We start from the raw sequence: 25,343 nt of genomic DNA on the forward strand, positions 1-25,343 counted from the left end.
TTTGATTTGTGATTCCATTGTTTTTATTGCCTCATTTTAGAAATTTAGGTCATGCGAAAGTACTACATTTTCAGTTCAGTAATTACACAAAAAAAAAAAAAAAAATGCGGCCCGCCAATCAACTGCTGGATATAATTTTGGCCCTCGGACCTTTAGAAGTTGGAAACCCTTGCCATAGAGAAATGACCAGAGTTGCAATGTCAGGCTTTCATGACCGTTTAAGTCAGATCACTCTTAAAACTTATTTTATGTCGTAGGGGAAGGATATGTTCTACAATTTATTTGAAACAATTTTGAAAACTAAAACACAGAAAAGAATTACCCCTTAATTAACTATGTTTCTATCTGTTCAGTTCATCAGATTACAGGGTGGCTACTCTACGATCATGATAAAAGTCAAGTATAATTCCCGGTTTTCAAGGCGAAATTTCCAAAAAATGCAAGGGTACAAGTAGATGTTTCTCTATTTCAACAGTATGTACTACCTACCGCGTCTCACCACCCACACACATACACAAACAAATATATTAACAATATAAAGGATCTGTGCGATTCCAATGTATCCAAAAAGTCTAATTCAATTCAATTAAATGGTATTTAAAATATTTAATTTAAGGTGCGGAGTTTGCATTTGCCATTTCACACACAGACACTCGACATACATCTACAAACACAAGTCACAAATGTCAAGGGATATATAAATCTACTAAAAAAATATTAATTGTATGAGAATTTCAAACAAATTTACCTAATCAGCTTCCAAATATCTGATCTTGCAATAATATTCCGTCTGTCAGATAGATTGTTCTACAAAGGACACTAACAAATCAAACAGACTGAGATAATTCTGTCTATTCTCCACACAGATTTCTTTTCTTTTCTCCATAAACTGTGAAGAACTTGTTTCAGGGTAATTATTTATAAATATGTATAAATTCAATTGAATTTGGATTAATAAAAGTTGCAATTTTTCATATCTATGGAGAAAAATTAACGCAGAATTCTCAGAATTCAAGGAAGTCCCAGTGAATAGCTACCCTGGATTAAAACATGTAGAAGAGCAGACTAAAGGCGAGCAGAGGGGGTGACCCACACCTGAGAACTCAGAGGTGCTTAGGGTCAACCGGAGCCGAGGGGCCTTATTATTTTTGTTTTATTTATTTATTATTTTTTTTTTTCAAATTTTGATAAATAATTTGCACTATAGCATGGGCGTAACTTGGCACCTAACTTTGTGGGGACAGAATGAAACTTGGGTCTTTGGGAGAGAGACGAATCAAACATAGGACTTAACTTCGGAGCAGAATCAAACTTGAGAGACTTAATTAATTCCAGGTGTCAAAATCGACAAGTTTTCCATCCCATAAAAATTGCATCGATAACTATTTTGCTAAATAACTTAAGTTTGTGCAATCAAAAAAAAATATATATACTTTTCAATACTTTGGCCCTCAGGTCTCAGGAGGTTAACAAAAGTATCCTTAACTTTTAATTTAGTAACCTGAAAATTTTAGGGGGGAAAGTGCCTATGGGCTACAGTTATGGGGGTGATGAAAGTTGGGACTTTTGCTAGTTTTGGATGACTGGATAGGTAGGAACGATTACACCCTATAATAGTTTTAGGTAAAATTGTCTGATGATTTCCACCTCAATGAATACAGGAAACCTTGGAAAGTAAGAAGAATAAAAGGTACAACTATCCCTGGCATTGCATCCTGCCTATGGGAGGGCAAAGGGAGACATGCCCCCAGTGGCATGGGGTAACTTTTACACTTGGGGAAGCAGCTCCAGACAATGTAAGAAAGTCAAAAATCCTAAAGGTTTTCTTCCTTCAAAACAATCTATAACACTGGGGAACACAGCTTTTGGCACATGAAACATATATTTGGTTTCTAATGTAAAATGTTACGCTGAATTCAAATATGCACTCAGAATTTTACTATCACCCACAGTTCTTGTACAATGACATTTTTTAAAGTATGCTTGTTCGGAATTTTAGGTATTTTTTCCGTGATAAGTAATGTATGTAAAACAGTTTTAAAATGATTTCGAACAGAATTTGGGCACAAACAATTTAACCTCTACGAATGCACAATGATGCATGCAGGGTTTTATTTCAGGAGGGGGTAGGGGGGACGAACCTCGTAGGTGATGCAACTTCAGTGGTAATGGAATGGTGTGGCTTGAACCACGAGATCATTCATCGGACTGTTATTTGTGAATTACAAAGATAAAAGGAATAAGTAGTAAATTCAAATATACAGTCAAGTACCCAAATTTGACATCCGGTATGAGGCCAGTACTTGTACAGTGGGATCCATGAGTATTACCGTGCAAATTGTCCATGACTATTTTCATTAATTTCTCTCTTACACCCTGTGTGTTCTTAAGCGATGCATTTTTATGTATGCTGGTGCAGAAGTAGTCAACAACTTGTTTTGAGTTTTATTTTAATTCTTGAAGCTCTTATTGGGTCAAATAAGGTGCACGAACATGGTGATGGACAATTTGCAGGGTAATACTCATGGATCCCACTGTACCACACTACCTACATATCTAACTGTAGAGATAAATGGGAACATGAGGCAGCTACCGAAGTTCAAAATGAGGAGCAAGATCATTCTACTTTCGAAGCCTCTTCTTGTGAACCTCATCTGTTAACACAAAGAGAATTATACAACCATGTTCAGGATTTGAAATTGGGAAAGAAAACAGGCTGAACTTTTCGATTTAAAAGTAATTGCGTTGTTAAAAGATTTGCAGCTCAGCTATACTAAATTTCGCTGTTTCGTGTGTGAATGGGACAGCAGGGACAAGAATAATCATTACATCAAAGAATGACCAAAGCGTGAATCACATACGCCTGGACAGAAAAATGTATATCCCTTACTAGTAAACTCATGTGATTCTTCTTCCTCCACTTCATATCAAGTTAGGGAGGGCTTTTGAAAAACTTAGTTAAGATGATGGACAAAAATTGTCTTGCTTTCATTATTTAAAGGAGAAATTTCCATGTGTAAGTACACTAGAATAAGGGAAGGGATTTTTTGTGTGACACAAATTAGAACTTTGATGACGAATAAAAAATTTGAAGGTCTGTTAGGTGAAGTTGATAGATCAGCGTGGAGTTCATTTAAAATCATTGTGTATAATCGTATTATGAAATCATAAAGCTTGGAAATGTCATGAGACTGCGGGTAAACTGTTACAGTCATGCATGGCATGTAATATGTCCCTCAAAATATATTTATTGGAATCTCACCTGGATTTCTTCCCTGACAACCTTGGTGCCGTTTGTGACAAACATTGGGAGCGTTTCCACCAAGACGTCTCTGTCATGGAAAAGAGGTACCAGGGACAGAGAGTGCAAGAATGCTTGCTTATTACTATTGGATGCTGAAGAGGGATGCTCCAGATGCAAAATACAGAAGGAAATCAACAACGCTCACATTTTAGTTAAGTTGAATAGACCCATGTATGAATGTATATGCACAAAAATGTTTCATACTTAACCTGGGCGTCACAAAAAAACTGTGGGTGATGGAGAGAAACTACTTACAAATTTGAATTCAGCGTGAAAAGTTCTATGATCAGCTACTTTTCCTCGTGTGCCAAGAAAAGAGTTCAATTTTGTAACCCAGTGTAATTAGTGTCAATCAGTGGCGTATGCTGGGTTCAAAACCTGGGCTATCTCTTCATATCATAATGTTCAAATGGGAGGCTCTTTTTCATTCAATTTCTTGGATTTTAAGGTGATGTGATATTGCGATTAAAAATACATATATTGCAATTTACTAATAATTATAAAAATATCACTGTTTCATTAATATAGAAACAGTAAGGAAAACATTTCAAATATTTCATGGTTATTTATAAAATATAGAGGCCCATATTGTGAAATATTTATGTAGGCCTACGTGCGAGAATAAAATATACACGTATAATAAACTTCTTACCTTGAATATTTAATTTGAACAGGAACTCCATTCTTCTTTTGGTGACCCCTGTGGTAAAATGGTTATTAGCACAGCGCACTACGATGCCAGGGGTCCCAGGTTCAAATCCAGGCATGGACATGGGTATTCTTTGTGAATGTCCCTTCATGAATTTCACCATATCATCACTCATCCTTATCATCCTTCACTCACTCAATACACTTAAGAAAATCCATGCAGTAAGAAACCTAATTTCCTTAAACTTCCTTCAATGCAATTTCCTCTCGCAAAATGCCCTTTGTCATCTCCGAGCAGTCAGTCATAAACAAAGCAGCAGAGGGGTTGAAAACATCATAAAGCATGGTTGGTTGAAGGTCAGCGGCCTGTGAGTTCTGTATGTGTTCGATGACAGTGTTGTTTTGGCCTAGAGGACAAATTCCCTATCACATGCCAGCACATGCTCTCTTCCCATCGTTTCCCATTCACGATTCATATCTCATTTGAAAGTGTGTAATATAAGTATGTTATGGTGCAAATATAATATTCCTCCCGTAATCGCATCTTTTGCGGAAGCAAAAGTCAGTTTCACGATGCCGGAGGTTCGGGGTGTGATCAAGTTTCTGTTCCTCCAAGGAAAGTCTGCGAAGAACATTCACAGTGAGATGTCACAAACACGGGAGATAAGTGTCCTTCATACAGCACCATAAAAACGTGGAGACCTCGATTCATGATGGGACATTTCAGCATCGAAGACGGGGTCCGCAGTGGGCACCCTTCATCAGTGATGGATCCGGCAACATGCGATGCTATGCATGACATGATTCTTATGGATCGGTGAATATCAGACAAGGAGATTGCAGAGATAATGAACAACTTCCGGGAACGTATAGGATTCATCATACATTATGTACTGGACATGAGTAAACTTTCTTCTAAATAGGTTCTGAAATGCTTGAACAGTGATCAGAAACGGCAGAGAGTGAACTCATCGGAGGCCCTTTTTGTTCGGTTTCGTGCTACTGAAGAGGATTTTTTTGGGCAGATTAGTGACTGAGGATGAAAGGCTACATATCTATGATCCCGACACCAAGGATCAGTCCGTGGAATGGCGCCACAAGGTGTCACCCCGTCTGGAGAAGTTTCGTGCACAAAAGAGATGGTGGACTACCTCCAGGTTGGTTCTACAATAACTGGTGAATACTACGCGACCCTTCTGGGTCAATTAATGGAGGTCATCAAGATCTTGTTTTTGCGGGACACAAGGCCAACATTGTGATGGACAAATTCCATTCCCTCGGTTTTGAATTGGTCGAACACCCACCCTATTCACTTGATTTAGCCTCCTCTGATTATTACCTGTAACAAACCCTGAAAAAACATCTGAAAGGACATCGATTTAGTGACATTTCTGACGTGATCGAAGCCAGAGAGAGCTGGTTTCAGGAGCAATCAAATAACTTTTATTTGCAGGGACTACAGAAGTTACAGAACAGATGTGCTAAATGTGTTAGGCTTAGGGGGAATATGTTGAATAACTACGTAGTACCATCACTCTATCTCAATTATTTCTGGGTAAAGCCAGGAACTTATCAGCACCCCTTCGTACCTCTCTTCAGAACTTCCTCCACTTCTTTACATGTGAGATTCACTTTTTCTTTCACTTCTTCATGTTCATTTCTCTTTTTCACGTTCAGCAATTCGAAATGATTTCTCCACATTCTCCTTAGCTGTCTCCTCTTTCTCTTTTCCTTTCTCTCACTAATCCATACAATACTTTCCTGTTTCTATCTACATCTTCTTGTAGCACTTTGGCCCATTCTTCCATCCACTTTCTTCTTTCCTCCTTTACTACTGTTATATAAGTTAATGAGATATTAAAAGAAAGTTGGGGAATATTATTCTCTGAGATGTACTCAGTTCGAGTTGTAGCTTCATACCTGGAGCAATCAGAAAATTTTATCTATCTTTCTGCAGAATATAATGAGGCTGCAGCTTAAGGTTGTGTGGTATATTTGAAAACTTCCAGTAATTTCTTCCAAAGCATCAGCCATTTATTTTATATGTATATTTTAATGCATTAATTATTTCTTAAAAACTTATAATTACAAGTAACTGACAAAGAGTGTTGCAGGAACATGATAGCTTCCTCTCCCTGGAAAAACCTTGAGACACCCATGCCCCAAGGACTAAAAATTTACACCCATGGGAGGTGAAGCAGCATGTAAAGAGCGCAATTCCACTGATTCCTTTAAAATACCACTCTGTTTTAACTTTGGTGCAAGCTTTCGTTTAATATGGTGTACACTGAAGTTTCATTCTGCTCGATTTCTTTGCATGGTATTTATGAAGTGCCGTTTCGAATCTGTTTAAGGTAAGTAAGACATTATTATCACTTGCACACACTGTTGTGATTTTATCAAAAGGTATCATAAGGAACAGGTATGAAATAACTAAATACAAAAGGTCACACAAGCATGTTTCACTTGCTAAATCATGGAGATCCACACTTTATCAAATGTGCAACACTACAGGATAGGGTTACCACACTTCCTTCTTTTCCCTGGAAGTGTCCTACATTTTAGCCATATCGGGGTGTCTACCATTTTATAAAAATAAAATTCCCTGACTTTTCCAGTTTTATCCAGACCAAGACCAAAAATTTTCCAGACCAAGTCATTAGGGCAATTCATATATTTACACATGTGTGTAAGAAGGTCACTACTTTTTAGCTAAACACCACACATAGAATCCCACTTAGCCAAGTTAAAGGTAATAAAGAGAAGGGAAATTGAACAGAAATTGACTGTTGGGTACAGGAATCAAGGGTGAGCTTTTACTTATTACTTGTCACGTATTGACTAATGGTAAATTAGATTTATTTTTCACACATAAAAAAATCATAACAATTAAAGCCTAAGAAATATATTAATCCTAATATCAACCAAAAACAGCCTAAAAATTGCAACAAGAAAGTGGTAAATGCCAATGGCCACTTACTGTACATTTCTACATGAAAATTGTTCAAAACATGACCTTTTCCTTGAGTATTTAGTTCCATTACAATGACAATACACAGTACATCAAACTACAGTACAGTTTGTCAACAAATTCAAAATTTCTTGCTTGCCCTTTTCTCCTTTGTTCAAAAACATATTTTTAGTACACCTACAAAAATGTCGATTTTTCCAGAAACACATTAAATTTCCCTGACATCTCCACGACGTTTTCTGGAAAAGTAAATTCCCTGGATTTTTCAGTACTTTCAGATTGGTAGACACCCTAATTATGTCTAACGTCCGTCAGGAATTTCAATATTTTCATATTTAATACACGAGCGCCCCGCACTGTTGCTTTTCAGTCTGAGGCAAAGGCTTTGGGACGTGGACCGGTGGCCACCCACCATTGTGAGGAAATTAAGAGCTATGAATGAGTAGTATAACCCGGCCATGAAAACCTACAACAATAACTGGGGGTTCGTCATGCTGACCACAAGTCACTCGTTGGATGATTGCCCACCTCTGCTGAGACATGTAGGAGTGAGGCCAGCAGTTGGTAGATAGATATTGGTCCTCAAGGGATGTTGCAGCACACTTTATTTTATTATATTTACACCAGTTTCAGAATCTTCTGTTTCTTACTGTGTTAATTATGTAAATATACAAATAACAATAGAGAGTTGCAGTAGATGAAAACATTAATTTAAGATATTTTCATCAAACCTTCTAGCTCATATTTGTACATCTGTTGAAAGAATCCGGTAAAGATTTTACAGGTGCTAAGGATGTTACTTCTTAACTGATATATTTAATTGTTAAAATCAACACAAAACACACAAACAGCACAATAAAAAACACTTTAAAAGTTTTTTTCTGAGCTTTCGATTCCATCTCGGAATCATCATCAGGGCTGGTTGAGTCACAACGAAGTGGACGCAGTTGAAGTTCCGCTGGGATTACTGCTGTGTCTGCCAAAAGATGTCATTGCAGTCTTACAATGCTGGTAAGTTCTTGTTTGTTGACTGATTCGCAGACCACTTAGGGTACATATGCAGGAAAGAAGGTTCTTCTGAGTTGGCCAAACACGTCATTGAAACCAACTACCATAAGATTGTGTTTCCTGTTTGGCTCAGGCTAAAGAAAGTAGAATGGGATGTTAAGGAAGGGGTGCACATGATCAAGAACGCTAATAATCTCAACGACAGTTTATGCGGAAATCTTTATTTATCATGATACAATACAGTGAAACTTAAAAACCCTTCTCCCTCAGTCATCAATCCCAACAAACAACTTACCAACACTGTAAGACTGCAATGACATCTTCTGGCAGAGACAGCAAGCAGCACCAGCAGAACTTCAACTGTGTCCACTTCGTCGTCACTCGACCAGCCTTGATGATGATTTCGAGATGGAATCGAAAGCTCGGAAAAACTTTTAAAGTGTATTTTATCTTGCTGTTTGTGTTGATTTTAACAAGTATGTTGCTTGCATCTGACATTAGAAGTTTTTTTACTCTGATACATTTAAATGCTGCTCCTTTCAGCTTATGCTATGTGAGTGATTTCATGTCAGAACAACAGATCTCTAACAATAAACTCCCCCTAACCTTTTTCTTAAACAGTGATAATACTTCTCATTATGCAACTTAAAATGTGAAAATTTCCATTATTACTGCATCAGTTATATTTAATTAAAGTCCATTTCTTGGTGAACATTTTTGAAAGCTACATCAATTTGGAGAGGCAACAGAAATGGTTAATTTTTTATTATAACATGAGTATTGAAAATAATAAAGTATTCATATTTTTTCCGCTAACCGCTAATTTTACCAATAAACTGATACACCAACATGTCAATATGGGCTGATACTGATAAGACTACCAATTAATTTGTACCATCCCTAGATAACAACGAAGTAATCAGCTAAAAAAATATTTTCTTTTAAAATGCATGGTGCAAGCTTTGATAAAAAAAATTTATTATTGTTCTACAAAATTAATTCATATAAAATTACACAAATTACTGTGACAAAATGTCTCCACACTTGTACATTAAACCTCAGCAGAATCTTCATTAGTCTCAGCAGCCATAGCTTCTCGGTTTTCATAAGTCCAGAATCCATTGAGGTCAATTAAAATGCTCACCATGGTATCTCCTTGCCCACTGGAAGAAAATATAAAATGTATAACATTTTCTTCTCACACATATACACCATATAAAGAGTGTAATTATTAATGTAAACTATCTCAATGGGTACATTACCAGCTTAACAAAGACAGCATGTTGAAGGACCACAGGATTAAAAACGATTCAATATTCTCTGCTTAAACCTTAAAATATGGAGCTGTTTTCCTTGTATTTGTGCCAAATACAGAACTGTTTTCATCAGGAAATTTGAAACTCTGTGCTTTGTGTAAAATATCTTCGAAACTACTAATTGTTTGATTGATTTGGCTTACTTTAATTCACTTTTGGCTAATCGCGAAGATGAGGTTGAGGGATGATATGATGAAGGGACACTCAGAAAGAACACCCATGCCCAGGTCAGGATATGAACCCGGGACCTCTGTTGTCGTAGCACGCTGTGCCAGCATAACTACTAATTGTAGTTGCTACGAGTGATACCTCATTTTGTTCAGTATAGACCAGGCTACATATGCATACTACTAGAGAACAAATTTCCTGTATCAGCTAGAAGAACAAGAGGAACAAATATGTAAAATGATTTTTTTAAATAAAATTTGAAATATGGGTATCCCACATGGAGGCCAGCTAGAAGAACAAGAGGGACAAATATGTAAAATGATTTTTTAAAAAATAAAATTTGAAATATGGGTATTCCTCATGGAGGCCAGCTAGAAGAACAAGAGGAACAAATATGTAAAATGTTTTTTTTAAAAAATAAAATTTGAAATATGGGTATCCCACATGGAGGTCAGCTAGAAGAACAAGAGGAACAAATATGTAAAATGTTTTTTTTTTTTTTAAATAAAATTTGAAATATGGGTATCCCACATGGAGGCTATGCTGGAACAGGAGGGTTGCAAGTGGTATCACTGTTATGTCCTGGGTATGATTCAATATTGTACACAGAATTGCATGCTTATTGTTTATACTTGCAGAGGGGAAAAAAAAAAGAATGTGAAGCAATGTGCCATGCATATCTAGAAAAAGAAGAGAAAAAAAGAGCACTCATAAGTAAGAATATATATCTTTGAAACTAATTAGAGTACAGTTACGAGTCATACTTCATGTTGTTCAGTACAGACCAGGCTACAAGCCGTTGTTACTAGACAACAAATCTGCTCTATGCTGCATCAGCTAGAAGAACAAGGGGAACAAATTTGAAAAAAGCAACGTATTTGGAGATTGGATTATCAATACACCACTGATAAAGCACACCTGATCATCTAGATTATCCAGAATCTCAAATATTGAGATCTAGAATATTACATTCGACTTAACGATATTGCTAAGGAACTCAACACCTCAGTGGGCAATGTGCACACGATCGTTCGTGAGCAGTTGGATTTCTCTCAACAGGCATCATGTTGCTGCATGACAACGTCCGACCACAGTCAGCAAACAGCATGCATGAATTGTTATGGTGCTTCCGGTGGGAGGTACTGGACCATCCTCCCTACATCCCCAACCTGGCACCCAGTGATTTCCATCTCTTCAGATCATTGAAGAACCACCTGGGTAGTAGGCGACTCATAAGTGATACTGAAGTTCAGCAAATCACCATGACGTAGCTTCAGGGACTTGGCGCAGATTTCTTCTATGCCGGCATTGATGGCTTGGTGTACCATTGGTACAAATGTTTGGACAAACATGGTGACTACATTGAAAAGTAATGTGTATCAGTGTATCACTGTGTATAAACATATCTGCCTTTGGAATAAAGTTTGTCCATGAGAGCTCATGTTACCTTACTTTTTGAATCATCCTCCTTTGAGCGAATATATGGTACATATATTTTCATTTTTGACACTGGTTCTATTCTTAGACAATTTAGAAATACATTGAAAGTAACAACAGAAAGTAATATTTTATTCTAAATATGAAAGGATGATAGTTTCTACAGTGGGTAAACTTTACTGAATCAGTAGGTAAAAATAACAAGTTCCTACATGTCCTTAGAAAACAATGATGTATATAAAACATCTTTGTAGAATCTGCAGGGTATTCTAAGGAATTTAACGTGTTTTGATAACTATTTTCTCACCTTCGGAAATAACTCGTTACTTGAAACACAGCTACAAGCCAAAACTAATTAACTAACTAACTCTATAGCCTTCCCAAACCCGAAGGTTCATGGCTGCAGCAATACAGGTCTTCCATCTGTCCCTATCTTGAGCAAGATCTATATACTCTTTTCCATCCCTACCGATTTCCTTTAGGTCCATCTCAACATTATGCCTCCAACTTCATCTTGGTCTTCCTACTGGACTCTTACCATCAGATTTCCCAACAAGAATCCTGTAAACTCTTCTTTCCTCTCCCATTCGTGCCACATGGCCTGCCCACCTAAGTCTTCTTCATTTAATTATTCTAATAATATCCGGACATGAATACAAATTATGTAACCTTCTCCACTCATCCACTCTCCTCATCTCTTTTATGTCCAAATATTTTCCTAAGGATCTTATTTTCAAATACTTTCAATTTACGTTCCTCTTTCAATGTAAGGGACCTAGTTTCAGATCCATATAATATTACAGGCAAAATTACTGTTTTGTATATTTTAACATTTAGTTTCTTAGATATTAAACGAGAAGACAAAACTTTATGAAGAGAAAATTAACATGTATTTCCTAAAATAAGCCTGCATTTTAATGCCTATTTAATATAATTTTCATTTGTTAGTATTACTCCTAAGTACTTGAATTTGGAAACTGGTTCAAACGAGTTATCAATAATTACATTTTGATTATTACCTAACACTTGGTTTCAGCCTGTAAGCATATATTTATTTTTCTCGTTGCTAACTTCCAAACCTATATCTTTAGCTGCTTTGAAAAATGTGTGTGTATGATCACTGAAATGATAGAGGAAAAGGTTTAAAAAAAAAAATCATGGCATTATAAAAACCCACATTTGTTTTATGTTTCGCTAATATCACAACCTATACAAAGCAGATGAGAATTCAGAAAACGCTGAGTTAAAACATCCCTGCAAAAAGTTTTCGGAGGTCGCAATTCTATAACAGGATCCAAAGCCGAAACTAACCAGCACTTTCTCTTGCAAATTGGCGCCGCAACCTTTGTTCTTGACAGATAACCAGTTCCAATAGCTTCTGCCAGGTTGAAGCACCTGGGAGCGCTGATAACTCCAAAACCCATATTTAGACCTTCTCCTCTAATAATGTATATTCTAAAAGAACTTGAAGGTGGAATTTTCTCTTCGGTATCCATTACTTGAGTACTTTTCCTAAGGTCCTTATTTCTTCCTTGAATTTTATTATGCAAAAAATATTATATCTCATGGTCTATGATGTAAGTTGATGCAAGGAACATTTTGCTTTGTTTTGTTTACATATGAACACAACATTCCTTCTTGGTACACTTGAATTTATTCTCCACTTTTCAATGCTTGAAACGAGTATCTTTCTGAAGAGCTACAAAGAGCTGAAGAGATAACAATGGTGTTTTTTTTAAATATTTACAAAATGAAATTTGTTAAATTATAATTGTATTGTTATTCTTAATTTATTTATTTTTTTTTTTTATTATCTTATTATTGTCCTTCGTACTGATTTAGTGTAATAAATTTCATTAGGTAAATAATAATAATGAACAACTCCACTGTTATCTCTAAGAAAACTGTTTGTTATGCCTCTATATATTGTTGAACTGTACAACCACTGTAGCTGTTGAAAAAGATGCATTGAAATGTCCTGAATAAATTAAAGAATGCCAAAGAAGGAGCATTGCGTCCACAACAAGTCAAAGCTTGTAACATGATTACTGTTCATGGTAGAGGGAATAAAATATGCGGTTGATAATTAGAAGACATAAGTGAGTACTAAAAAGATTGATACGAGAGGCAGAGGCCACTGAAATTAATAGAACATTTACAAGTAGGTTTCGTGGATTTAGTACTCACTTACGTCTTCTAATGAATAATGTAATGACATGGATAATGGAAAGAATAACTTACCAGTTTAATAAATCTTGCAGCGTTATCATGCAAGGATCTGCAGGCTTTACCATGTCAAATATTTCATCTTTCACATCCTCAAATGAGACAGGATCCTGTCCATGAACTGTCATCTGCTCTTGAATAGCCTGGGGAAACGGAAATCAATATTATAACTAGTATGCTAATTAGAGCTGAACCTATACCACTTTGAACTGATACCCACATTGATAGATACCCTTACCAATTAACATCATCGATACAATGAAACTCAATGGATACCTGCTAACCATAACTATGAGAACCATTCACAGCCAAGTGGACCAACAGTGAGATATAAAGACTGACTCAAAATGCAGAGTATGCATACCCGAGTACTGCATGGGACCACTTTCGCTCACTCGTACTCAACTGAGTCTCCCATGCTTGAGTGTATACAATAGAATTAGAATATCATTTTAATATGACAATAATCGTAGACACATACGTGTAAAATATCCACCTTGGTAGTTTCAGCCCACAATCACCTAGTGCCTTTCACGGTCGAGTTGGCTGTGGAGTGGTGGCTAGCACGATGGGCATCTGCCAGCATTTAGATCCACAGTTCTACGCTGACCTTGGCACTGGATGCATCAGTGCTTCAGTACCCAGATAGCTGGTGTCCAGTTTGCACGTGTTTGTGAAGTGTTTTAGATTGTTTTCTTTTAGTTTACGTGGTAAATATGCGATATAGCCCGAACGAATTTCTTCAAATTTACAGGAGAAACTACTTACTGAAATCAGTTTCTGTAGCATTGTCGAAGTTCTTCGAGGTATTTTCTTTCGCGGAAACTGAAAACTTCACCATAGAATGCTGCAGAACAAGAAATAATAACTTCTTATGTAAGGAACTTGCATTTTCTGTAAAGCGACAACATTTTGCCATTGTTTCCATTATGTACCTCCAGATGGCATGAGTGTCGAAAGTCACACAGTCTCGCCAGTGTTTCCAAACATGCCTTTTTTTTTACGAGAATTTTTTTTTTAACTATGCTTACCTAACCTAACCTAACCTTGCCAGAAATGGTCCGTGGGGCTATCATGAATGGTTTTTGGGGATATCGTGAATGGTTTTTGGGGTTATCGTGAATGGTTTTGGGGGCTATCGTGAATGGTTTTTGGGACTATCCGTCAATGGTTTGTGGGGCTATCGTGAATGGTTTTTTGGGGCTATCCGTCAATAGTTTGTGATGACATAATGAACACGAAAGTAGGTATTTTTTGGTAAAGAAGGTTGAAACACTGCATACCCACTCCAAATCGACAAAACACAAGCACGACATGCAATGATCCATGACAAGTGCACGTCATATTGTGTTACCCAAGCGGAACAAGGAAGACAAATAATGACTCGTAATATGAAAAGTTGACACTATTTTATGGAAAAAGGCATAACTTCACCTCAAAGAATCTTCCGCAATGCAGAACAGGTAAGTATCAATGCTAAAATGAACGAAATAAACGAGTGAGAGGTGTTCGGGCTATATCGCATAATTACCGTTTACGTATTACTGGTGCTTTCCTGCAGTCTAATAATGACACACTATATGTACAAATTAAAACAACGAATTTTTATGTATGACCCTTACGTAATTACGAATTCTTGTAGGGAAGTGATTTTGCAGAAGAATTCTTAGATGTTCCCATTTCACACAGAGAGTGTGTTCAGATACTTGTGAACAAATTTAGGGAAACAGGCTCTGTTCTTGATAAGAAGTGAAGGGTACTTACTGAGGAGAAATTAGACGATGTTGGAGCACGATTGGAACATACTCCTCAAAAATCCCTCTGGCATCTTGCACATCTCTATGTCATCTGCGTGGAGAGCTACCAAGCTTCTAAACCTGAAGCCATACATTATAAAATTTGCAAGAAAACATCAGGAGAGAAACTGAAGCAATTGCAGAAGAGGAACTGATGTGTGTTAAGTGGAAATTTCCTAAAAAGATGCCATAGATGTGTGGATGCGGAAGGACAACAACAAGGTACATGCTGATTTTAATTGTGACTGTCCATATAATTGCACTAGCTTATTTCATTACATAGCTAGCAGTTACAGTCACGCGGATGTTGCATCCAGTTTGCCGGCAGACACGATCTTATTGTCCGGCGCATTTGCTGCCGCTCCATGGTTAACTCGAGCGTGAAAGGCAATGTATTTCATTTTCATATATCACTGTATTGGTAAGATAAGACTACAATTTAACACGGAAATGCTGACTATGTTCACATAAGTTTCAGTTTGTGTCTTTTACTTTGCGATCCATATTTGAGAGTCCACTACCACAGACAAATTACAGTTATATGTATACTACTGGGCTTCGAGTGTATACTGCTCGTTTTGCCTGTTCGAATGTTATTCACCTGAGCAAAGAAGCTCTCAATTCCGTATGCTATATAGCATCATCCGTGTGAACTATTTGGCGATCGAGGAAAATGCATGGGGGGCCCTGCAGCACTTTAATGCATAACACACCTTCCTGGGTTATCAGAAGAGATAAGCAGAATTATTTCAAAACTCCAACTTAGGACATCATTCAACAGTAAAAATACAGTCCAAAGCATACAGTATGGCTTCACACATCTTCAAGACCCAATCCAGGAAAGCCCCATACAAGCTACAAAAATTAGCATATGACAGATACCACGCACATGAGCTTACATAGGAGAATCTGGATGCCTTCTAGAGAAGAGGATATATGAACACAAGCAAAACACATGTGAAATATATATTTCGCCGCATAATAGTTACAGATTTTATGCCAATTTTTTTTTGCAAACATGTGATCATCATATGAAGCTTTTCATTAAAAAAATTGTGCTGGTATTATCAGTACTTAAAAATAATTTGTTGCTAAAGTGTCTTTGGGGAAAGATTAGGATGCATGGAATACTCATGAACATAAGTCTAAGATTGAATAGTCGAAATTATGATGATTCTGTCATAATTCCAATTTTTTGAGAGTAATTCTTAAATTTGTTATTGGAATTAATATGAAGAACAAACGAAAAGGAGAGAATTAAAAATGCATATTGTTTACCCGAAGTAGAGTAATTACATTTAGTGTCCAGGATTGCTGCTGGATGGCAGGGAAATGCAAGTGATACGGAGTTTGTATTTGTAATACATAGGAGTGCCAACAGATGTATCTCGTCTGTAATACAGGCAAAACAATACATTTTTAGTTTGCAATGTATCAAATTGCTAAAAGTGTAATGAAAGTTCAGCATTAATGTTTCAATTAGAGTTGTTTCTAAATAAATCTGTGGTTTGCATTTTTGTGTTTTATTTCCACCTAATAATCAATGCTATCCAGGTAAACACTACACAGGTAATTTTAATCTAATCATGTCATTCTCTTTTAGTGGGGGAATGTCTGAGTGCATGATGGATAGAGGGGTCTATCTGGGATGAGATTTTGATTGGAAACTGGGCCTGTAATCTGAAATTTCCACCCAATATTAATCCGACCCAGAGCATGATTCTATATGAAATTCCAGCACAGTGAAAGAAAAGGGGGGGGGGGGGGAGAAATCTGTTGTCAACTGGATTTTGTTTGAATGTTTGAAAGTTCCCTAGGTTGAAAATAGCTGGTACTAAAGGTACTGTGGTGATTCCCTTCCATATTTCTGTGGTACAGGGTGGTCAGTGTACAGGGTGATGAATTTAAATTGACATATTTTCTTTTAATCGTTTATACGAGGGATTTCCTTTTTTCTTTTTTTTTCTTTTTTCCGTTTAGTAAGGAATTACTGTGAAACTCCATAGAACAGACGCTAGTGCCACTGGACGGTTGAAACATGAAACTCGAGCTGGTTCTGGATAGGTATTAGACTTGGGAAGTTTGGCTGACGGATAGTTGTATTTGAGATTTCATGTAACCTTTAGGAGTGGGCATCCCTGCTTGGGCGGACCGTCTTAAAATCAACGCATATCACCTCAGATTATAGAAATACAGTAGAAGGTTATGCGGATAACTATTTTTGCGGATAATCAAACATGTGTTTAAAAAAGAAAAGCACGTACAGTACAGGTTTCTTTTATACATACGCATTTAACAAAGAAAAGCATGTACAGTACAGGTTTATTTTATACATACAGTACACAGTACAAGAAAACAAGAGATATGAGAAAATGAGAAAACCCTCTTAATATACGTACAGTACGTGCCTAAATTACAGTACTGTACCGGTTATTTGAGTGAGCGGATAAATGAGGTTGCGGATAATTGGCGTGAGGATAGACAAGGTTCTATTGTAGTAGCATAAGTGGAGCAAAAAGTAGCACAGAATTTTGGAGAATGTCATGGAGTGGTTGGTGAGGACACTGGATTTGTAATAAAATCACAGATCTGTTCAAGAGTACGATCCCCACCACTGACAAAAGGAGATTTGTTCACCTGAATATCAGAGAAGATGCAATCTCTCAAAACGCAGTGTTAGAATAAGTATAGTTAAAAGCACTAGACAATGGATATTATTCAATTAACATTCATGCTAATACTTGTGCCATTGCTAATTGAAGAAGGAAGGATAGAAGAAATTTAGTTTTTACTCATAAAAAAAGGTGGGGAAAAAAAAGATGCTTGATGCTGCATTATGAAGGCAAACAGAGTAAGGCTTCACAAATTTTCAATATTGGTTGAATTCAGGAAAGCATGAAAGTGACTGGTTCTAATGTTGATTATTTTTGATCTGATATCGAATCAACAGCAGACAGTTGTGCACTACACAGTGCAGTGTTTAAAAAATATCTTATTAAGAGTATTTAAAAATAACTCTCTTTTTCCTTTAACTTAAAATTATGGATGTGTGTGTGAGTGGTGTGCATGTGATAATGCTGTGTGCAAAAATACTCTACAAAATTAGATTTTAAGAACAATTCGTTAGAATTCATGATGGATGCGGTAAATGAGGTTTAAGCATTACATACTTGAAGTTTCATGTTTCCTCACTGCACAATTGGATAGTTTCTCTTTTGATTAATTTCGAAGGCTCACTGCTTCAAAATTAATAATAATGATAATAATAATAAAAAAGAAAAAACTATCAAATTGTGGAACGTGGAAACACAAAACTTCATGTAGGTAATAAATGAGAATTTTGGCAAAAATAGACTGAAAGGTACTGCACTACAATGACAGCAGCTCACACAGTAATCTGAATGAGAACCAACAACTCATCTCGGTGAAAAACCTTGGTCGTGCCAACAATGGAAATGTTTAGAAACCCAGTCCATCTACACTTGTAACTAGACATATTTCCAGATTCAAAATTGAGATGGTTGTAGTGCTGTGTATGATAATAGTAATAAGGTTTCAATAAGCCTTGGGTTCAAAATATGTGATTTTCATTACCATTTTGCATAGTGTCCTGAGTGCAGCCATAATTTTAGAAGTCTCAAAGTTTTACCATGTCAGGAGATTGGGTAAGGTGCCATGATGTGGTAATAATTACCCAAAAGGAATGTCACATCCTGTAAGAGTGAACTAATTTCTTTGTCTCCATGACACACTGCATATGTCACAAAGGTTAGAATGGAACAGTCTGTGAGTGACTGGCATTTGTGATTTCATAGCAATGTTTCACCATTTTATTAGAAAGTTTTATAGAGTTGTTATAATTCTTATTATTTACTTTGAGAAGTACCACAATAATTTACAGATCATACATTCTCTTTAATAATGTTTGTATTTTTTTTTCAAATTAATAATAAATAATTTAATAATTAGAAAGTTCACACAAAAATTGAGGTGTTGGGGATACGAAGGGCGAACTCAACCAACGTGCATTGTAAGGGAAATGCGTTTCAAGTTGTCAGGCACAGTGCAAACTCCGCAAAAAACTTTCGAAATCACGCATGAAACATTCCGATCTACTGTTACCAAGTTTTTGTGGAGTTCGCACTGTGCCTTACAATTTGAAATGCATTTCCCTCACAATGTACGTTTGTTGAGTTAGCCCTTCGTATCCACAACGCCTCAATTGTAAAATAGAAATATATGGAAAATAAATAAACTTTTAACCAAATTAGCTACATTCCACTAAATGACAGCCTGGTGTAAAACACTACACATTCATTATCCTAATTGGCTATCAAGGTTTAAACAAATTACTTACCCTGAAGAAGTAGTTGAGTGCAAAGACATCCAAGTGCCCTTTATTGTTGATGTCTAGAATACGAAAGAAATAATGCAAAGCTTGAGGTTCTCGTCTATTCTCCAAAGCTAAGACAAAGTCTAAATAGGTTTTGTAATCCATTTCTCCATCATACGTAAGGCATTCTTGGAATACCCTCTCCAAAAATACTGGTGTCAATGTTCCCGTTCCAAATCTGTAAAAATGTAAGACATAATCATGAAATACTTCTGAAATGGATAAAATGAAATAAGAATCTTCCCTATCTTATCTTGTACAGTAAAAACTGCATATCCCGGAACCTCAATAAGAAGGAAACCTGTAAATACGGAAAAAAAAAGTCCCCAGAACGGACCGATTTTATACCTGAAAATGGCCTGCTTAAGGTGGAAACCTCCTTAACGCGGAAACAGAACATAATTTAAAGATCAACGAGATGTTTTTATTCTCAGTAAAAAGGAAATTTCTTCCTATATTTTTTTCCCTCGCAAGAAAACAATGCAATACTGTAAGTGGAACACGCCTCTGTTGCCACTCGCTTATCGGTAACATTGTCGATATGAAAGAATGCGCTACAATACTCATAGCTGTTATGATTCAGTTTCTTTGGCCTTTCTTTGTCTATTTCTTCTCTGTTCTTTCGTCATCTTTCTATTTTTCTTGTTATCTCTGTTTCTTTCTTTTTTTCTTCACTTTTATCTCAATCTTTCTTCACCTCTCTTAATTCATCTTTCAATCTCTCTCTTTCCCTCTATGTACATCGTGCTACGACGCCAGGGGTCCCAGGTTCAAATCCTGGCATGGGCATGGATGTTTGTGAGTGTCCATTTTACTTCGCTTTTTGTGCCACTTTTTGCTAATTTGCAAAGATGGGGATGAAAGATGATATGATGAAATTGATGAATGTATTGCATTTTTATTCATGTACGTACATGCATTAGTACTCTACATTATAAGTAATGCAAAATGTAAATCTGTCTTTCTATTATTTCCTGCAGCGCTCTATACTGTATTTAAAGTCAACCCTGTATAAGAAGGAAAACTGTTAAGATGGAAAATTTTGCTTGGAACCGTCATGTTCCGGGATAGACAGGTTTTACAGTATATGGAGACATGGCTGAACATTGAGAAAATTTAGAAAATTACATAAACAGAAAATAAACAAATATTTATACACTGTTAGTTGTGCTTACGCTATTGGCAAAATGCAGGTAAGCAATCTGTAACAATACTTAAGTACATTTAGCATTCTCAAAATCGATTTCTGCTTATACCAGTGGTATCAGAAAGCTTCAATTCAAAATTAATAGCTGATACTGCGTGATATTTGTTCCGCACCATGGCCGTGTGGTCTAAGGTGTCATGCTTTGGGCTCTGGCTAAGGGACGAGTGCAGGTTTGAGTCTCCTGGGAAAAGCATAACAACTTTTCTCCTGGAATTTCAGCCTGTGTATGGGACCAGTAGCCACTCACAATAGTGAGGAAGTCGGGAAGCTACGAATGAGTAGCATAACCCGGTCATAGAAAACCAACAACGATGACTGGAAGTTTGTCATACTGACCACACATCATCCTGTAACTGGTTGAATGATCGCCCACGTTGAGAGGTGAGAGGGAGGCTGGCAGTTGGTAGGTAGGCCCTGGCTTTCACAGGCTGTAGCACAACTTATTATTATTATTACTGGCTGATGTTTTTCCACACTCTGGTAGCCTTGATGGGTGTGCAAAAATGCTGCATGACACGAGGATCTAAATATCCTGGAAATTATGCAAAATCCACAATTTTAATTATTCTGAAAACAGCACTGGAGATTGATCGAATCGATATATCTTACTTGGTTTTCTGCCACTTTTGGCCAATAGCAAAGTTGGGGATGAATGTTGATGGGATGATATGAAAAAAAAGGCAATTACTTACACACAACACACAGGATCATACTGGCTGTTAAGTCCAGGCACCAGAGATTTGTTAGCCTGCAACACTGCATTTACCTTGGTGTACTCTGTGGAAGTGAGGTTAACTTGTGGGTGTCTTCTATCAAAGGTTACCTGATTCCCGGTAGAGGCACATGGCACAGTGGTTGGGATCCCACTTTAAACTGTAGGTCCAGTACCGATTAGCCTTTCTGTGCATAAAGTGAACTTAACAATTCAATCAATCAAAAGGTGAGCCCTTACACCCGTAGAGAGAAATGGATTTTGTGATTAAATCATTATCTTTTGTAAAATTATGAATAATTTTAATAGGGATGGGACCGATTAATGAGTACTCCATTGGTATCAGCCAATTCGGTTTAGCAGCGAAACTGACGATAAATTTACCAATCCGATATATCTATAAATATCTTATAAATTAGTTCAATATTGTGCCGTTTTGTTTTGACTTTTATGGATAAAAACAGTTAATATCCATGCCCTACTTTATAAAAAGAGTAAATGACTAAATATGCATCTTCTCTTTGCATTGCAGTCACCTGGTAACATACACTTATTAAGGAGGTTGATAAACTATTCGGGTTCTTCAAGGGCCATTTGGAATTTTATATCGGATTGGTAGAATATCAGTTATCGGTATCAGTAAATTTTATATTAGTACTTTATCAGTATCAGCCAAAATTTTGTATGGGTCTATCTCTAATTTTTATGTAAAAATTTTGGAAAATTAATATGGCTTAGTTTCAATTACATTGTAAAATTTACAAATATTTTGACATCCTTTACACCTGACGAGTGAAGTATGGGCATATAGGCACTGGTATTGGCTCAGGCTTACTAATATAGTAGCAACAACCGTTACAGAAAACACAAAACAATTATGAATGTTATGTACAAACATTAACAAAAACTACGGATGGGCCGATATGAAATTTTGGCCGATACCGATAAAGTACCGATATAAAATTTACCGATACCTAAAACTGATATTCAACTGATCCAATATAAAATTCCAAATAGTCCTTGCCCCCTTGAAGAACCTGCATGGATCATTGACCTCCTTATTAAATTGGTTTTTGCAGGTGACTGTAGCACAAAGGATGATGCATATTTAGTAGGGCTGAGCCGATATCACCTTGAACCGATAACGATGCCGATACTCTTACTGATTCCCACCGATACCGATACTTGGAAATTGCAATAATGAAAGTTTGTTCAAAATATTGATCAATATTGGTGTGAAAATGTTCTTCTCCAATTATATGCATCAATTTACAAAGAAATTTACTTTAGAATATTCAAGAATTGCATCAGAATATTAAAATAGGTGTTATGTATTCACAAAATATAGTTTTTTTGTGCAAAAAAAATAAATAATGAAGTTTGAAATTTATATAATTTCCAGGACAATTAAGACTTCGAGAAAATGTCAGGCGGCATTTTTGCAGAGCCCATGAAAGACCAATATAACAGAAAAGTATCGGCTGGTATCGGTAGATGAATTCCAACTGATACTTTCCGATACCGATACATTGGCATCGGTATCGGTTCAGCCCTAATATTTAGTCATTTACTTTTTAAAAAGTAAGGCACTATAAGATATTTATAGATATATTGGATCGGTAAAATAATCGATAACTTTACTGATAACACTGATATGCCTGCATGTGCTGATGCCGATAGAGTACCGATTAATCTGCCCCATCCCTAACAAAAACCAAACAGAGCAACACACAAATCTCATGATTATCATAAACATATGTATTAAAAAGCCATGTATAGTACGAGGGGCATCCAGAAAGTAAGTTCCGAAAGTGCCCCAAGATGACACGAGTGGTCAGAGCGGGACGCGTTTGCGCAGGAGTGGAGGAGTAACATGTAGTCATAACCTGGCACGAGCGCACTTGTGTGGAGTCAGTGGTGAGAGAACTGTGGTAAGGTAAACATGACTGTGCGCATACAGTCTCTTGCCGAGTGTGTGGTAATCAGGTTTCTCCACGCTAAGAAGCTGTCGACATCAGAGATTCACCGGCAGTTGTGTGAAGTGTATGGACCGAATGTCATGAGTGAAGGAATGGTCAGAAGATGGTGCAGAAAATTCACAGCAGGCCGCACCCATGTGCATGACGAACACTGTTGTGGCCGACCATCCATGGTGACACCTGAATTGGTGGAAAGTGTGCAGCAAGCAATTCTGCAGAACCGGCGGTTCACAATGTCCGAACTCTCATGTCAGTTTCCGCAGATCTCCCATTCTCTGATGCATGAGATCGTCACCCAGCAACTGCAGTTTTGCAAGTTGTGTGCATGATGGGTTCCGAAACAACTGACAGCGGAGCATATGAAGAAGCACCTAGCGCCCGCTTTTACCTTCCTGCTGCATTACCAGCAAGACGGTGACCAGTTCCTCGATCGCATCGTCACCGGGGATGAAACATTGGTGTCCTACGTGATGCCGTAAACCAAGCAACAGTCCATGCACTGGCGACAAGATCAAATTCAAACAAAACAACAAAAGCCTGAAAAGTGTGCACGATCTTCTGGGATCGATAGGGTGTCCTCCTCATCCAGTTCTCACCCCAGGGGCACACTACCACTGCCGAACGGTATTGTGACACTTTGCAGCAACTGTGGAGGGTGATCCAGAAGAAGAGACGTGGAATGCTGAGCACAGGAGTAATGTTATTGCATGATAACACATGCCCCCATACAGCAAGGCTCACGTAGGCTACTCTGCAGCAATATGCTTGGGATATCATTGACCCCACCCTTGCAGCCCCGACCTCCCAACCAGCGATTTTCACCTGAAACGAATTCTGGCCGGACGTTTCGACAGCACAGTTGAGTTGCAGACGGGTGTGACATCCTGGTTCCAGTCCTTGGCAGCAGAATTCTTTGACACAGGCATACAAAAGCTGGTGTCACGTTACGACAAATGCCTCAACATGGATGGTGCATATGTTGAAAAGCAGGTTACGTATCACTAACTCCACAGTAATAAAATCATTGTCTTCTAATGTTAGTCTTTCATTTTACAGTCTATCGGAACTTACTTTCTGGATGCACATCGTATTCTTGTTTCAGAAAAATACATTTCACCACATAAAATCAACAAGTTGATAATAATATAGAGAAGAAAAAAGAACGCATTACAAACTTGACTTTAACAATACACACTGATGAATTGATGAATCATGCCTTACCCTGCAAGTTCTTCTCTGCTCAGCATACCATTGTGGTCCCGGTCAAGATTCAAATACTGGCCATACACTCTCAATGCTGAAGGTGCTGAAAACCAATTTGCTTCCTGAAGGTCCTTGGGTAAATCTTCATCACGAAGCTTTGCAAGACAGAAAGAAAAAGTTTATCTTAAAACTAGAACTGTAAGAAAATGTAATTTATGAAAATGTAATCAAGTCAATGATGGTGTTATGGTTATTAAAGAGAATACAGTGGAACCTCAATTTTTTTTAAATTTTTTTTTAGGGAAAATGGTGGTAAGTAAAACTTAACATGCAGAAAAATGTAAAATGAGGGAAATTATTATAACTAGCGATGAACTGATCATATAATATTACTATTACTGTACTTGATTCATTCCCAGTTCTGTTTACATTAGATGCAGTTCTACATTTAATTAAAAACAAATGTATTGTTTATCACAAATATGCATAGTTTAAAAACAGCATGCACTTCAAGCTGCCCAGTTGGATCCTAAGTTTGAGATTAAGTATTTACAATCTGCATGTTTGCTCATGACTGAATTTTTCCACTTCAAACATCAAAACTACAATGCCTGTAGATAATACTAAAAAATCTCTTTCATCAATTACATGTATTGTTACCATTGCCTCCCCGATGGCGCAGTGGTAGCGTCGTCGCCTTGTAATCAAGGGGTCCCGGTTTCGATACCCGGTGGAGGCACAAGTGGTTCGGATCCCACTTTAAACTGTAGGTCCAGTCCCGATTAGCCTTACTGTGCATAAAGTGGACTTAAAACAACAAATCAATCAAATCAATGTTACCATGCACAACACTAGCAAACATGACAAGCATGTACCTTAAATAATAGGAAACTAGAACATGTTCATGTATAACGAAAAAGGATTTTCAATAATCAAGATCTTGAATAACAATAATAACAGAATGGCAAAATACAT

The 25,343-nt window shown here is 37.0% G+C and overlaps 1 protein-coding gene across 1 annotated transcript in view; it reads right to left on the minus strand.

Moving 5' to 3' along the window:
- Positions 1-8,885: 8,885 nt before the first annotated feature.
- Positions 8,886-25,343, minus strand: part of LOC146002026 (serine/threonine-protein phosphatase 2A regulatory subunit B'' subunit gamma-like) — a 44,272-nt gene continuing 27,814 nt past the window's right edge. The window contains exons 7-10 of the mRNA XM_083139736.1: positions 24,387-24,523; positions 19,232-19,445; positions 13,094-13,221; positions 8,886-9,094 (exon numbers count right to left, since the gene is read on the minus strand). Coding sequence (XP_082995862.1) covers positions 8,983-9,094; positions 13,094-13,221; positions 19,232-19,445; positions 24,387-24,523 — 591 coding nt within the window. The 3' untranslated portion in view covers positions 8,886-8,982. The remainder of the gene's footprint in view (positions 9,095-13,093; positions 13,222-19,231; positions 19,446-24,386; positions 24,524-25,343) is intronic.

The sequence above is a fragment of the Lepisma saccharinum genome, chromosome 18 (genome assembly GCF_977018435.1).
Source record: "Lepisma saccharinum chromosome 18, izLepSacc3.1, whole genome shotgun sequence".
Taxonomy (NCBI): Eukaryota; Metazoa; Arthropoda; class Insecta; order Zygentoma; family Lepismatidae; genus Lepisma; species Lepisma saccharinum.